General features: G+C 43.7%; 2 protein-coding genes across 2 annotated transcripts in view; one reads left to right on the forward strand and one right to left on the reverse strand.

Moving 5' to 3' along the window:
• Positions 1-355: 355 nt before the first annotated feature.
• NUDT1 (nudix (nucleoside diphosphate linked moiety X)-type motif 1) lies at positions 356-3,741 on the forward strand. The gene is made up of 3 exons (XM_010003277.1): positions 356-513; positions 3,213-3,358; positions 3,569-3,741. Exons 1-3 carry the CDS (start codon positions 362-364, stop codon positions 3,739-3,741), a joined length of 471 nt encoding a protein of 156 aa, XP_010001579.1. The 5' UTR covers positions 356-361.
• A 5,317-nt stretch (positions 3,742-9,058) lies between these two features.
• SNX8 (sorting nexin 8) overlaps positions 9,059-15,081 on the reverse strand; it is an 18,668-nt gene continuing 12,645 nt past the window's right edge. The window contains exons 4-11 of the mRNA XM_010003279.1: positions 14,810-14,931; positions 14,375-14,455; positions 13,109-13,269; positions 12,563-12,695; positions 11,424-11,492; positions 10,454-10,603; positions 9,914-10,063; positions 9,059-9,257 (exon numbers count right to left, since the gene is read on the reverse strand). Of these exons, the coding sequence (XP_010001581.1) occupies positions 9,144-9,257; positions 9,914-10,063; positions 10,454-10,603; positions 11,424-11,492; positions 12,563-12,695; positions 13,109-13,269; positions 14,375-14,455; positions 14,810-14,931 (980 nt within the window). The 3' untranslated portion in view covers positions 9,059-9,143. The remainder of the gene's footprint in view (positions 9,258-9,913; positions 10,064-10,453; positions 10,604-11,423; positions 11,493-12,562; positions 12,696-13,108; positions 13,270-14,374; positions 14,456-14,809; positions 14,932-15,081) is intronic.

Raw genomic sequence — 15,081 nt, forward strand, 5'->3', positions numbered from 1 at the left:
TACAGGTGCTCGGGGAGCAAGGGGGCCTGGCTCGGGGGATGGCGCTGCTGGGGGGGCTTAGGTATTTGGGGAAGGGTTGTAGGGGGTCAAGGATTTGGGCGAGGGGATCGTGGGGGACAGAGGTTTGGGAGAGGGGGGTGCTGGGGGAGCAGGAGAGCGAGGGTTTGGGCTGGGGATGGTGGGGACCAGGCCTTTTGGGAGGAGGTGGTTTGTGTCGCGGGGGCATCGGGGCTGCCTGGACCTGAGCAGCAAGTCCGGGTTTTGTCCAACACCCCCCGGGCCGGGAAGCAGCCGGGGCTCCTCTCTTGAGGGGCTCCCGGAGCCCTTGGTGCAGTGTGTCCTCGTCTGTCACCCAGGAACCATGTGCACTTCCAGGCTGTACACCCTGGTCCTGGTGCTGCAGCCATCCCGCGTCCTCCTGGGCATGAAAAAACGCGGGTTCGGCGTCGGTCTCTGGAACGGCTTCGGGGGCAAAGTGCAGGCGGGGGAGAGCATCGAGGAGGCTGCTCGCAGGTGAGGGCAGGCCCGGCACAGCCCCTGCCCTGGGGACAGGGTCGGGGCACGGGGTGGGCGGTGGAGGAATCAAACCGTTTGTGGTGGGCTGCAGGTGGAGCTGCCGTTCTTGCCCTGTGCAGAAAGGTGAGAAATTTAATGCTGGCTGTCTAACATTACAACAGCGTGCTGCTTACGTTTTAAATGTTAAAGCTATTGGACAGGTGCTGCCTTCCATTACATTTTCAGTCCTGGGTGAAAATCTGGTGACAAAATAAGAGAAAAATCTCAGAGGTCCCTTATGAAAAGCACTGTAGAAATTAATTTGACTGCATAGTCAGTCAAATAAAAGCCCTAATCCTGAGTTAGGGAATTAAATTCCATCGCTGTAGAGGTGCAGTAGCATTTTTTAAGCTTTTTGTACTGATTTTGTGAAGTTTTTTCTTTTGTCTACTCATTAAAATCAAAAAGCAGCTGAAACGCCATCTCCCCTAAAAATTAGGTACCTCATTCTTTCCATGAATGTTGCTGGTACAAAGTCACACTTTGCCACCTCCTCACTTTCTGTTATATGCACTAAATTGCCCTCACACCTGCAGGAAGTTCAGTGCTGGTGTGTTTAACAGCTGTCTAACATATTTTATCCTGAAGTGCCTTCTCAGCCGTGTCAGTGCAACTGCCGGGGTTCTGTGGTGAGCTAACCCGGGGGACAGAAGAGCCCTCTGAGCAGTTGTGCACCCAGCAGGGCACAGCATTACCATACCTGATGCTTGCCTCGTGGCTTTTCATGTATCATCTCTAAGTGGAAGGAAGGAAATCAGTTTTATTCCTTAAGTCAGGCCTGCATTTGCTAGGCTCACATTGCCACTGACTGTGGTGTGAAGCAAATTATTGAATTTGGCGTTTGATTTCCTTGGTGGGTGTTTATCTGTGCCAGTCCAGAGCTAGAAACCAGAGCTTTAGCTCACATGAGATGTCAAGTGGTGAAGGTTTCAACATCTTCAGTGTATCACAGCACAGCCAGCACCTGCTGCTGTGGATTGTGGAACAGTCTCATCCTCAGGCCTTTCCATGTTCCTGGTAGGAACTTCTTGCAGCTTCACCCGATTCCTGCCAAGGCCAGCTAAGCAGGAGGCAGTGCCCAGAGACAGGGAGAGCCAGGCAAGCAGCCTGCTTTCCTGGTTGGGAACAACACCATTGCAGCCCTGCCTCGGGGTGCAGCTCCCCTCCAGGTGGTGTCACAGTCCAAATCAAACCCCTTGCCCCACCTCTGCTCTGTATTCAGAGTTGACCTATCAAAATGTGTCTCCCCGTTGTGTTGTCTGAGTGGGATTTGCACTGGCATAAGGTGTGAAGTGTCCTCACCACACAGTTAAATATTAAGCTGGAACATGAACAAGTTTCCTGTGTTAGTAAGATTTCTATATTCCACTGGGAACGCCACATTCCTATGGAGCACCTGGGCACCCATGGCTCTTCACAGGCACATCTCACAGCATTTAGCTAGTTCATTGTTTCTAGTTTGCTGTCTGTAATGTTTCCTCTTACTATATACAGAGCCAGACAGCTGACAGATAAATTGCTTGGAGAACCAGGGCAGTGTAGAGCTTTTTTGGTCAGTTATCTCAGCCTGTAAAATGAGGCTTTTAGCTTTGTTGCTGGAAAACTGCCTCTATTTTAGGCATAATTTCTCAGGAAGATAAACTACAATTAGCTAAGACATTAAATTGTAATGTAATTTTGAAGGATGGAAGTAATTAAATTGATGCCAAAGGAAGCTGGAGCCTTAAAGATCATTTGCATTACATTTTAAAATTGTTAAGTTAGTGCCAAATTGCAACTGCATTAATTATTAACCTTAACTGAAGAGACACGGTTTCAAAGTATTTCCTATTTTTGTACATTAGAAAAAACATGGCTAACTTAAAGGAATGCTCGTTCTGTTAGAGGCAGGTAAAAAATAAAAAAAGTCTAAGTCTGTAGCATAAAAAGAGCAAGTAATTGAATGTGCTTCAAGCAGCTGTGCAGGGGGATGCACAGAAAAGAGCTGCCTGGTGAGTCTCCCAAAGTGCTCTTATAAGTCTTGCCTTCCAACCTCTTGTTATGCTGAACATACTTCCAAGGAGCAGAAATGCAAAGTTTACACAATTGCTTCGTGCTTTTTGTAAAGCATTTGAGGGGAGATGGTATTCCTAATGTTCTGCATGGAAGTAGTGTTACTTAGTAACACTCCTTAAATACACTGTAGCACCTCAGCAGTAACTGATACTGCAGCGAGTACAGATGTTCTTGTATTCTCAAAACTTTCCCCTGAAGTTGGCAAAGCTTTTTGCCTAAGTAAAGTGTATCTTGGAGTTCTTATGCTTCCCCTGGCTACAGTCTGAACACGAGAGCCTTAGCCCACTTCTAACCAATCTCATGAAAGATCATCATGTTGCAAGGAATGTAAATTATAGTAAACAATCAATTTTCCTGAATTTTCTCCTTCCAACATAAAGGATTTTCATTCCAGCCTAAAGGAGCTTGAAATAACACACAAGCAGGTCTGGCTCCCCTGTGATGTAAGTAGGCCAATAGTTTGGTGCAAGCCAGAACTCTGCTGCACCCTGCTCTGTTCTTTCACCTTTAGTTCCCTCTGTTTTGAATGCACAAGTAAAGCCAATGCCTGTTTTTTTGTTCTCCCACTGCTCACTTTCATGTAAAGTCTATTTCTTCTGCAGGGAGCTCCTGGAGGAGAGTGGACTGACTGTGGACACCTTGCAGAAGATGGGTCATATCACATTTGAATTTGTAGGCAACCCTGAACTCATGGAAGTTCACATTTTCCGGGCAGATGACTTTCATGGAGAGCCAACGGAAAGCGATGGTAGGTAGCTAGTGGAGAGGAAGGAAGGATGTACATTCTCTTCTGAGATTATATTGCTCTTAAATACAGAACTATTCGTGCCAAAATCCCTCTGTGAAGGGAGGCAGCTGGGCTGTAGAGGGAAGCTGCTTGTTGACAGGTACTCAAAGTCTAGGCAGCAAAAAAACAAGAGAAAGTTTAATGGAAAGTTCTTCTGTTTTCTCTCACCAGAAATGCGTCCACAGTGGTTCCAGCTGGATGAGGTGCCATTCAATCACATGTGGGCAGATGATATCTATTGGTTCCCACTTCTGCTTCAGAAAAAGTTGTTTCGTGGCTATTTTAAGTTCCAGGGACAAGACACTATCCTGGAACACACTCTGAAAGAAGTGGAGGAAGTTTAAGAAAACGGAAGCATTCAACCCACGTGCTGCTGCCCACTTTGGGCAAGAACACCATCAGTACTACGTAGAAGGTTCTCCTTTCTCAACCCTCCAGCAAAGGAGGCTCATTTGCCAGGTCACTAGAAACAAAGGAAAATAAGGGAGTTTCTTAGAGAAGAAACAGAAGTAACAAGATTTTTCCATGCTGTGAAGTCCCTGGCTGTGGTATACGTTAGTGGTTGCATGACCACAACTATTAAAAAGTTTGTATTATTGCAGGTGGCTAATTCTTTTAGCTCTTCCCTTGTGGCTAGTAAAACATTAAAAATATTTTTTAGTAAAAGCATGTGTTGTTCTGCTGTAAACATCTTCTGGACTGTTTTAAGGGCCCTGCAGGCTTCTTTTCACAGAAACATTAAGCGGACCGTGATGCAGCAGAATCCATTAGGTACCTTGTCTATGCCAGTTTCTATACAGTTCCCCATTCAGTGTTACTTCCTGGGACAAGGTGAAGCTTGACCAGTGCTGTGAAAGCCTTTTGAAATAATTAGATAGTGATCCCTTTAGAATTCTCCAGGTGAAGGTAGTTTTAGGTTACAGGAGTTAAAAATACAAAAGGCAGAGGTGGATGTATGACACTGTCCAAGCCCTGCTTTCACTCTCACAGCTCCTGCCATGAACTTGAACTATTTTTGGCACTTCAGGTAAAAACCATACTGAACAAAACCAATTTTCAGCAAATCCATGTTGCAAAGTGCCATCAGCCATGGCTGCAGGCTTTGCCACCTGTGACCTGTTCAGCATTCGGGTCAGCCCAACTCAGGGTGCTGGTCAGCAAAAGCTTCATCAAACTGTGCTAGAAATAACATCACATATGTAACTTCTTACACAAGTTTTGTTGTGTCATTTTGTTTTGTTGGGTTTTTTTTAACACTTTTACAAACACATATAACACAGATAGAATCTTGGAATGTAATATAGGATCTGTAAACATTTCCAGTCTAACAGCTGTAGTAATAGTTTAATTCCTGCATTTGGATAAAGTGCTTCATACATAAGGCTATTTGAGCAAAGCAAAGATACAGGATGCTCCAGGCAGGCAAAATTCACACCCTCTGAACAAGGTTGTTTCTTCTTTTCTCCCTCCAGCAGTTCTGAATAATTTATACTACTCAAAAATGCCCTTCATATGCTCAGTAAGCCACAGCTCACACTTGGAGAATAAGAGTTAACATCTTAGACTCTTTCTTTTGTGCTGCAGACTGAGTTACCTACAGTTTTTAATACCTCTGCTTCTGACCTAATAGTAAGGGTTTCTGGCTGTTCTAATGGAATGAATGACTTGAGGCAAGTAGAGGAGAGAAAATAAGGACAGGGGAGTATGTAGCTTGTAACAGGATGTAAGGTCTTGCTGTGTGGTTGGAAAGGGAGTGATGGGCAGCTGATACCTGTAAAGTTATATTGATTTATTTCTTTGTGGAAACAGTAAATTGTACAGTGAGAGATCAAAGTACTTTCTGTTCCTCCAGGAATTTAGATAGGAAGAGAACAAGTATGGCTCAGGCCTACACTTCTATTTGCTATCCCCTCTCCTGCAATCCAATCCTTTTATGAAGATGCTTTCACTAGCACTGACTTTTAGTTCATGTCAAAAAGGAGTGATGTTCACACCTGCTGCAGTTGTAGAGACCAACTGGTGATCTTTGCCTTTTAGGAAACAGCACAAATTGAAGACTGAATTAGCCTGTTCAAATTTCAGGAATTACACACTTGCACGAGCAAAGTAGAAGAGTAAAAGTACTGGAATGCATCAAGGCACTGCTGAAAACATGTTTTAACTTAGGTGGAGCACTTGCAAGGAAGATGGAAGGAGAGGAAAAGAAGGATCAAAGGTTAAGGCTGTATTGTAAATACAGTTTGGAAAGCCTTTCAACACATGACACGGGTCAAAAAGCCTGTATCTTTCCACTTCACAGCTTGAAGCAGAGGAAACCTCAAGAGTATCAAAAACATATAGCCCTTTTGATAAAACATTTTGCTGGCTAAGTTTCATCATCTCAGCTATTTACTACCCTGGTACCTCCACAACAGAGCTTGACAGACACTGACAGAAAGATTGGAGGCCTTTCCTATCACTTCTGTCATGTAACCATGAAAGTCCCCATGAGCTCAAGCAACACACAGGAAGCTTCCATGCAAAAAGGCACATTAACTCTTTGGTGCTACATCTTACAGAAGCATCAGTTCTTGGGCAGGCAGCACATGCTCTTCCATTAGTCTGGTTTGCTTAGTGTTCATTGCCATCTACCCAGCAACAAGCAATGGAGCCAGCATTCACTCACACTCTTGAGTTCAGCTAGGCTGTTTGCTGCAGAAGGCAACAGCACAGAGGCAGCTAGAGCTCTTTTTCCTACACTGACTAAGGGAGACAGAAGACTGGCTCCCTGCTGCATTCTTCTAGAGGAAGGAAGCTGTACTTGCTGCTGCTCTCCAAGTCTGACAGCTCTTTAAATCAAACAGGACAAATACAGCAAGGAAATCCCTCAGATATTGAGGGAAATATAATAGTGCTATTTGCACACTGACCAGTCTCCCAAAAATAAGGTTTGCAAACTAAGGGTTGTATGAAATAGTGTATGCACATGTTTAGGAATGAGACAGAAGCTCAACAGTCCAGTATGAAATAAACTCTCAAAGTGCCATTAGCTGCATCAGCTTTGAGAATACTAGGCCTCTGTTCTCAAAATACTAGGTGAACAGAGTACAATCAAATCAAGAAAACCCCACCCCCAAACTGTTCTCAAAGAGGCAAGGGCTGCCAGTGGAGGAATGGGTGTTTTCTCAAAACAGTATAATTCCAGTTTCTTTATCAGTCATGTAGTCTGTGTTTACCATTCTTACAGTCTCTGCATTTGGGCTGTGGAATTCTTGCTTTGAAGGAGAATAGGAAAGAGGAGCTAGTCTAAAGCCCAAATGTGGTTTTAACGTTTGGGTTTTTTTGGTTTTTAAGTGAAGCCCAAAATTGTAATTTTTATTTCTAAATGTGAGAAGGGCAAAGTTCCAGTCAGGTTAACACTTTGCAAGTACTCCTACAGAGTACAGCCCAGTCACCTACCTCAGCAAGACAAGTTATGTAGATGATCCATCATATAGATATCAGATCTCGCCCCAAAACAGAGTATTTGCACTATTTGACTGTTTACCACTTCAAGCAAACAAGGCCAAATGAGGGAGAATGGGTCCTAAGACTAAGTAAATGACAGGCCACAACCACCCAGCACTTCTGAAGATGCTAGGAGTGAAGAGCATTGAAAAACAGTAACATGCTTTAACCACAAACTATCTTCCCAGTCAAGACAAGGTCAAACAGAAAAAGCCTTCTGTGCCATTCTCAAGATAGTATTTTCCTTGTTACTGTAGAAACATTTCCCTCCCCAGCCAATTTGCTCTGGCTTGTGAGCAGAATCTCTTCTGTATCACTTTGGAAATCTTCAGGAGAATCAAACCTGTCAGAGACACGTGCAGTTCCTCTCTCTCACTGGACATGGCCAATGCACAGGAGGAAAGGCTCAGAGGAGAGTTAACGTTTGAATTGCTATAAAAAGCTCTTAATAATGCATCCTGAGCAAGCTTGTTGAAAGGACTCCTGACACACTCCTTAAAGCCCAGCACCCCAGAAACTGACCCACAATAAGTGCACTTTGCCACATTTTGAGGGGTGCATGTAATGGCTATGGCAGTCTCATGAAACTGGGCTAATAACTTGTCTTGCTCCTACCTGAAGATAATAACCTTTAATTTCCACCTTGATGAGGAAGAGCTCCATGTTGCACTGAATTTAATAAACTGAAAAAAGAAAAAAGCTTCTGTGATTGGAGGATTTAAATATATTCCCTGCTCAGGGGGAAGTTCCCTAATGGGAAAATACTGTAATGGTTCCAGTTTGACAGCAAGCACTCATCTTTGTTAATGGGCTTCCTTTTTACCCACTCAAAGAAAATGGTAAAAGACAAGTCACAAATTCCCCTTTGGCAGCTATTTTGGCCCCAGAGAAGTTAGGTTCAGGGGGGTCTTGTTCACGTAGAGTTTTGCTGCATACGTTTGCAGTTCCTTCAGATATCAGTTTCTCTGGAGGATATGCACAACTTCCCCTATGGTGACATGATATGTATGTTCTCCTCCCCCTACCCTTTGCCTCATGAGGGAAAGTCACTGGAGATACAAAGTGAGACACGGAGAATGTTCAGTCCCTTTATCACAATCACAAATCATTCTGAAAAACCCATTACAAAGGACTGTGCTATTTTTAGAGAGAGAAAGAACAGTCACTTAATTGTCTTCTCTCCTTCACAAACACACTCCAGTGCTACCCAGAACTAGAAAAAAAAGAATTACAGTGATTTCCTGATAAATACTGATTTTTTGCTAATGAATTTTATCAGCAATTTGTCCCAGCCTGCTGGTGTAACAGGATACTTCATCTGTTAGTAGACCAAGGAACATACCAGCCTTTGGGTCAGCAGCTCTCCAATAGTCCTAAACTGCTACTCAACAGATGGATGTCAGAACCTCCAGAAGAAAATAAACAAGCTACCCTGTAGCTGTTCTGCTCATTTAGTATGAGTGGTTTACAATTAAGGAGTGTTTTATTCAATTATTTTCCCATTTATGCCAGGCAAACTCCTTGAAATTCCTGAACCCAAACATCTTTGACCCCAAACTGAAAAACAGGAGCAAGTTCCAGGGCTGCCCTGCAACCATGAACTGAAACACACTGACAAATCCAAGCTGCCAAGCCTCACTGGGAAAATGATAGTCACACTGCAGCACTGCCCCTTCCCCAGCTGGGTTAGCAAATATAACCACCTCAGTCACATACTTTGCACTAAGGTCTAGCAGTAAGAAACAAAATCCAGACACCCCGCAATGGGATGGGGGATGGCTTTCAGCTTTCCTTATGTCTCTAACACAGGCCCTCCCAAGCTTAAAAGGCAATCCATCTCTAACTGCAAGAAGGTGCTGCAGATACCCTGTTCATCTCAGCACCTCAGAGATGTGCAGGGACGTGTCAGCCTGTGTGAGGACACACATTACTGGAGGACTGGTAGCACAAGATGCAGAGGCATCAGCAACAACACTGCAACACTCACTGCACCAGGTCACTCCCTGATCCCATGAAGAGTGTCTGCAGGATAATGAACACCAGCTCTGCCCCAGAGCATTTGAAAATTAAGAGGTTGTCTTTACATCTGAATGTTCTGCCCCACATCCAGTCTGTCTAAATCAGAGAGCAGCTCAAAGCAGCAGTATAAAAAAATTTAAAAAAAAAAAAGCTGTCTGGAGGATTCATTCTAACATCTGGAGGTAGAAGTCCCACCCCTTCCTTGATTGCACTTCTTGCTCCATGCTAGATGCTCAGAGCATTAATTGGAGAAGAAGTTTCCCTCTGGAGGTGACAATGGTGGAGTTGGCATATTGCTAGATCCCACGAAGAGGCAGCTCAACTTCGGCTTCAATTCATTCCAAACTTTACTCATCTATGAGTGGAAAGAGAGAAAACAGACATAACAACATGGCAGGCAATCATCACACTGTGTTTTACCAGCTGTTTCAGAGTACTCCAAAGCACAACATTCGACTGGTGCTCTAATGCAGCTCTCTGATCTGCGTGCATGGAAGGGAGATACCCCACATGGTGGTCAAATTCCTTCACTGCAGGGAAGGAAGGAAGCTGGAGGAGGAATGCAAAAAAGTCTGTACACAGGGAACACTGAAGGTCATATTTAGGGATTAACAAAAGGGAGTTTCTAGATTTAGAGCAAAAACAAGGAAGTTGTTCCTTGTGATAGAATTTCTGTGTAGCACAACAGAAAACAGATTTATCCATCAAACACACATCGTTCATCAGAGCATAGCTACTTATTTAATGGTTGGGTCTTCTTCAGCTACCTGTAGGGCAAGGCCATCTGCAGCTGAGACAAGAATGCAGCAACTTGCTGCAGTTTTTTAGAGGGGTTAGAGGCCAGGTTTGATTCTCACCCCAAACTAGGAAGACCTTGGGTGACATTTTAAGAAGTTATAAAGAGCCAAGCTGGACAGATGATTAGAGGAGGAAAAATCTACAGGTGAAACCAAATACATTCAAATTCTCATTTGTATTTTGGGAAAAAGAATAGTGTCCAGAAGAACTCACCTCTTTGTGACCCTGGATCTGGGAGTTGACAAAGGCCCCCAGAATGTGAGAGGTGAGAGGCAGGTAGATGTGGATAAGCTGTGTCTCCTGATGCAGGCAGTACAGGGAGAAGTAATTCCGCAGCTCCATGGTTAGGATAGCATTTTCTTGCTGAAGGAAGAGGAATTGAGTGAAATATATCGTCAGGAAGAAGGTGCCAAGGAGGAAAAGACAGCATTCCTCACCATACTAGCAATTCAAACACACACCACAACCTAAAAGAGGCAGTTCCCACCTGGTGGGACAGCAACTGCACTTTCCATCATGCAGGCTGTTGCCTTCCACAGCTCCTGCAATGCACTCATTGCCAAAGAGCCAGTAACAGATGCTGAGGGAAACAAACGCATTTCCCATGCAGCGCAGCAAGTAGCCCCAGTTACCCAGAGCACAGGTTACCCTTTCAGTGGAATGGCTTTCTGGAAACATGACTGAGCTACATGGTGGCACCATTACAGGAGTCAGTCCAGTACCACCCTTTGCTCTCCCAGGCATCTCTCCCACCTCCACAATCCGAGACTCCAGTTGCTCCACCGATTCCGGTTCTTTGTTCTGCACAGTGGCACTCATCATCTGCTTCTTCATCATGCTGTACTTGTGCAGTGCTCGCTGGTGCTTGTGCAATACCCCCTTCTCATGTCTTTCACACAGGTCCTTGATGGGAAAAGGAGAACAGGTACTTAGTGGAAGCTAAGAGACACTAAGCACGCAAGCCAAGTACCTCAGGAACACAAACGCACAGTCACACTTTGTGTAATCTTTATGCTGCAAATTTTTGTTTGTTTTCAAGAGGGTCAAAAAAATGTTGGCAGCTCAGAAGTCAAGAAACCAAACTGCTTGGACCTAGACCAGCAAGCTTAAGAGGCAACCTGCAGCATCACGTCTGCCAACATTCTGGATCTTACTGGGCCTCTTATCCTTTTTGCCCTTCTCAATATTAAGTGCTGGCAATTAACTGTGATAAGAGCTTGTCAGAGTCTTTCTATTTCAGTCCAGGCCTGTGAATGTCAGAAGAGGCTGCCACATACAGTTTCAGGGGGTGCTTCTAAAAATTAAATAAATAAATAAATACATACATACATTTCACCAAAAGATTAGCATTAACAAGAATTCTTTCCTTTGCAACTGAACTCATTTCTGCAAGAACAGACCAGCAGCCATCTAATTCACTGCTTTGACTCAAAGGCAGCCCAATCTGGAAGAAAGTTAGCTGATCCTTTCAGTTCAAGCAGTCATATTTTTAAATTACTTGCAGGGTTTGTTGTTTGGCAAATTCTCATCACGAGATGAGTTGATCAGTGAGGCTACAGAGCTAACTAAGGCCAACAGCCACTCCCCTCCCTCTGCCAGACACCCAGTTTGCCTCTGAACTGGCCTCCCAGACAGTTTTCCATCCAGTTGGCGTTACACCCTCTACAGAGCACAAGCTTGCTCTAAACAACTTTCTCACTGGCAGAAGAACAGCAGAGCTCACTTTATAGGACTGGAGTAAATCCAGGAAAAGGTTCAGCTTCTCCACCACATCATTCTCTTCCTGTTTACCCTAGAAAACAAGGAAAAAGTACATTTTATGTAAGCCTGGCAAGAACCAAAAGCACAGCTCTTCCCATCCTTACACCACACAGGCCTCCACTGTATTCTCCAGGAGACATCAACGCTCACACAACTGCATCAAAAATCTTTCAGATGGCACTGGAGTGTTTAGTCTTCAGTATGCAGCACAAAGATCTAACTGGAGCAGGAACAGCTTTTCCAATTGACTGATCATTATAACGAGGGGAGTTAGTTTCACAGCCCTGTGTGTCAGTCCTTTCAGCTCTCTCTGCCTGGAATTTCTTGCTCTTGCAGATTCCTCCAATCTTTCATCTTCCCTTCTTACAAAGATAACTAATCCATTAGAGCCATAAATACCTGCATGTTCCCCATAATAGTTCATGCATCAGAAGGCAGAGATGAGACACCAAGCCAAATGTCACTACTTGTTTTTCTTTTATTTTACTAAATACTGTCTTTTCTTCCTGTATCAATAATGCTCTCTGGAGCATAAACTCTGGAGGAAAAAGACCTGATCTATACAAGCATGCTGAGTACTTTAACACAATGAGATGAAGACAAAATTATTACCGTTCCCTCACAGACTGTCATGTTCTCATATTATTATAACAGTCATTATCACACCACACACTTGCACAGTAATATCACACTTCTATCTGAATGACTCCCATGTACTGTTTAAGTACATGAATGTCAAATTTTGATTCAGAAGTTTTTCCAGATTCTTTGTAGCAGATTAATAAGACAGAACACAGGACTTTTGGACAGCTCAGTACAGTAGTACAGTTTAACTTGTCCAGTAACCATTTCAAATTAAAAATGAAAGCAGGCTTTTCCCTCCTTTCCCTTAGCCATTGTATTTTTCCCCATTTAAACACAGTCCAGGTTTTTCATTCAAGCTTGAACAAGCAGGATGGTGGTTGAGGATGTGAGTTTGGGCTACAATCTCCCTCTTAACTCTTTCAGTTCCTATATCTATGAAACTCATGAGTCAAGATGAAACTCAGGAAGCAATACACCTCCTTTATTTTACAACAACAACAAAAGTAAAGAACTCACCTGCTGCACAGCCTTATCTGCCAGAAGTGCAAATTCAACAGACAGACCCTTCAAGGCTTGTTTCAGAGTCCCCCATGTGCTATTATTCAAAGCAGCCCAGGAAGGAAGTGGTGTAGTGTCTGAGCCCAAAGCACTAGGAGGAGATAAGTAGGATTCAAATCTAGGAGATAAATTCCACTAAGTAGATACACTTATTAGCAGAGAGCAGTTCAGGGCTTCAAACCTGTCTAAACAGCTCACAGTGCTAAACCACTACTGCACAATCACAAATGCAGAGCTGTGTATGCACTGGGGGAAGAGACACTAGAACAAGTACCAGAATTTCAAGGTATATTTATATTTTCCTTTCTCTTGCTCTGTGTGATGCAGCCTGAGTGGAAAGCATGTGTTTGCACCTTTTAGAGCAGGAAAAATGTTATTATGACCTACAGCATGTACTGAAATACCCGTTCTTACCAGACCCTTTGCAGGTAAACTTTGCAACAGGTTTGAGTTCTGAAGCAGCAGAAACATTGACAATAGCAAACCCTGTGCCTCCCAGCCTACCTTAGCTCCTTGCCAAATATGAGCAGATCCGAGGCGTTATCAATGGCTCGAGACGCTATTCTCTCCGCGCGGTCCCGGAGCTTATAGAAGCTGTTATAAATATTTCTGATGAGCTCCCTGCTGGCAGCAAACTGGGCCTGTATGTCAGCTGGAAGGAAGTCCTGAAGAAGTGCAGGAGAGGTTACAAATGGACTCATCTGAGGCACATCCACACACAATAGTTGTGGACACACCATCCAGTCAGCAGAGCCGGACTTGTGCTCTTGTGCTCGCTCTCACACTGGGCTGTAACAACCCTGAAGAGACTGGGGCTTCACAAGTTAGGTGTCCAAGCCAGATGTCATAAAAACACCCCTAATTTTAAGAGGCAGAAAGAGGCTCACATACCCAGCATAGACAGAGTTGGCAAAATCTGCCAGTCCACTATTAGTTAAAATGGGGTTTGTGAGATTTTAATCTCACAGGCTCTGACCTGAGGGTAACCAGGAACTGCCAGCCTGGCAAAGTCAAGCACGTACATGCCAGGTTGGATGAGGGTTTGTGCAGCCTGGTCTAGTGCAAGGTGTCCCTGCTCATGGAAGGGAGGTTGGAACTTCATGGTCTTTAAGGTCCCTTCCAACCTTCACCATTCTATGGTTTGATTAAAATTCAGCTCTTTCTGACCTGTAAAAGCCTGAATTAAACCCCCATTGCAAAACCTTCTGCTAGCATTGCAGGAACCTGAAGAACAACTTGCTTTAAAATTGCTCAATGAACACAGGAAATGTGTGTTTAAAACTTGCCATAGCACTAATCACTGCTATAAACAGATATATGGAGAACTTGTAACTAACTTTTCTGTAACAGTACAAGTGATTCTTCCACAGGGAGAAGACAACAGAGAGAATGAGGGCATGAACACGTGGGGAAGACATCAATCTAGATACTAGCTTTTAATTGTGCAGTATGTGCATATGCTTGTTTTGCAAGTACAAGTTAATTAATGCAGAACACCTTCTGAGTAGGATTCATTGTTTAATCCTTATCATATTAATGAACCAACATTTAACTAGAATTATCAGGCCCTTAAGAGTCAAATACTTATTTGACCTATTCAATGTATTTATTTGATGTATTCAATACAATTACAAGCTTAAAAGTCCTTCAGACTTTGGAAACAACTCTCTCCTAAGGTGTCCATCACACAACAAATGCCACAAGTGATCCACCTGGAGGAGAGAGCCATTTAAACCAGAATAATATGTTGCAAGAAACTCATATACATACCTTGGCCTGTGTAGCTAATCTGCAGGTCATAAATTCATCTCCTACTCCCTGGACCAACTCTCTTAGCTTATTTTGTACATCCTGGAAAAAATACAGGATCAAATGAGCATGAAAGAACTAAGTAACACACAGGCAGTTCCCACAGGTCTCAGATATGTTGCAATAGTAAGGCACAACTTAGCTGACACAGCTTTATCCAGGTTAGGTTTAATTCAAGAAGAAGCTAAGAAGAGCTATAATTTTCAAAGTTCTATACTCTTGGCATTGAGTGAAATTACCTTCCACTTCCCAGCTGTAAAAATATGTACTGAGAGAAAACTCTCCCCATCACGGGGAGCAACAACGTGTAGGTCAAAAGCAACGTTGAGCTCTGTGCCCAGAGAAGCAGTTACAGGAAAATATCTAAAGTCCAGACTACTGCTCACGAGTACTCACTGAGCCACTGAAAGACAGAAAGAGTTTCAGGAGCACATCTTCTGAGAAAGGGGGATGTCGAGCCACCAGGTTTATAAACCGCTTCAGCGCCCTCCTCCGAGATTCTATGAATTCTCGATCAGCTACGGGAAGAAACGTTCCATTTCAGTTAATGCCGTATTAGAGCTGCTCAGGAGGAGAAAAAGGAAAGCATTCAGTCCAGTTATTTCTTTGGACTTATAACCTTTGCTAAAGCACTGTAACAAAAAAAAAAAAAAAAGAGGGATCACCTT

The sequence above is a fragment of the Chaetura pelagica genome, unplaced genomic scaffold, assembly GCF_000747805.2.
Source record: "Chaetura pelagica isolate M959 unplaced genomic scaffold, ChaPel_1.0 scaffold138, whole genome shotgun sequence".
Taxonomy (NCBI): Eukaryota; Metazoa; Chordata; class Aves; order Apodiformes; family Apodidae; genus Chaetura; species Chaetura pelagica.

Bases quoted from the DNA above. Each gene is read 5' to 3' on its own strand.
- NUDT1 (XM_010003277.1), top strand. From the start codon at position 362: ATGTGCACTTCCAGGCTGTACACCCTGGTCCTGGTGCTGCAGCCATCC. The intron at 514-3,212 runs GTGAGGGCAGGC...TTTCTTCTGCAG, and splicing joins ATCGAGGAGGCTGCTCGCAG to GGAGCTCCTGGAGGAGAGTG. The intron at 3,359-3,568 runs GTAGGTAGCTAG...TTCTCTCACCAG, and splicing joins AGAGCCAACGGAAAGCGATG to AAATGCGTCCACAGTGGTTC.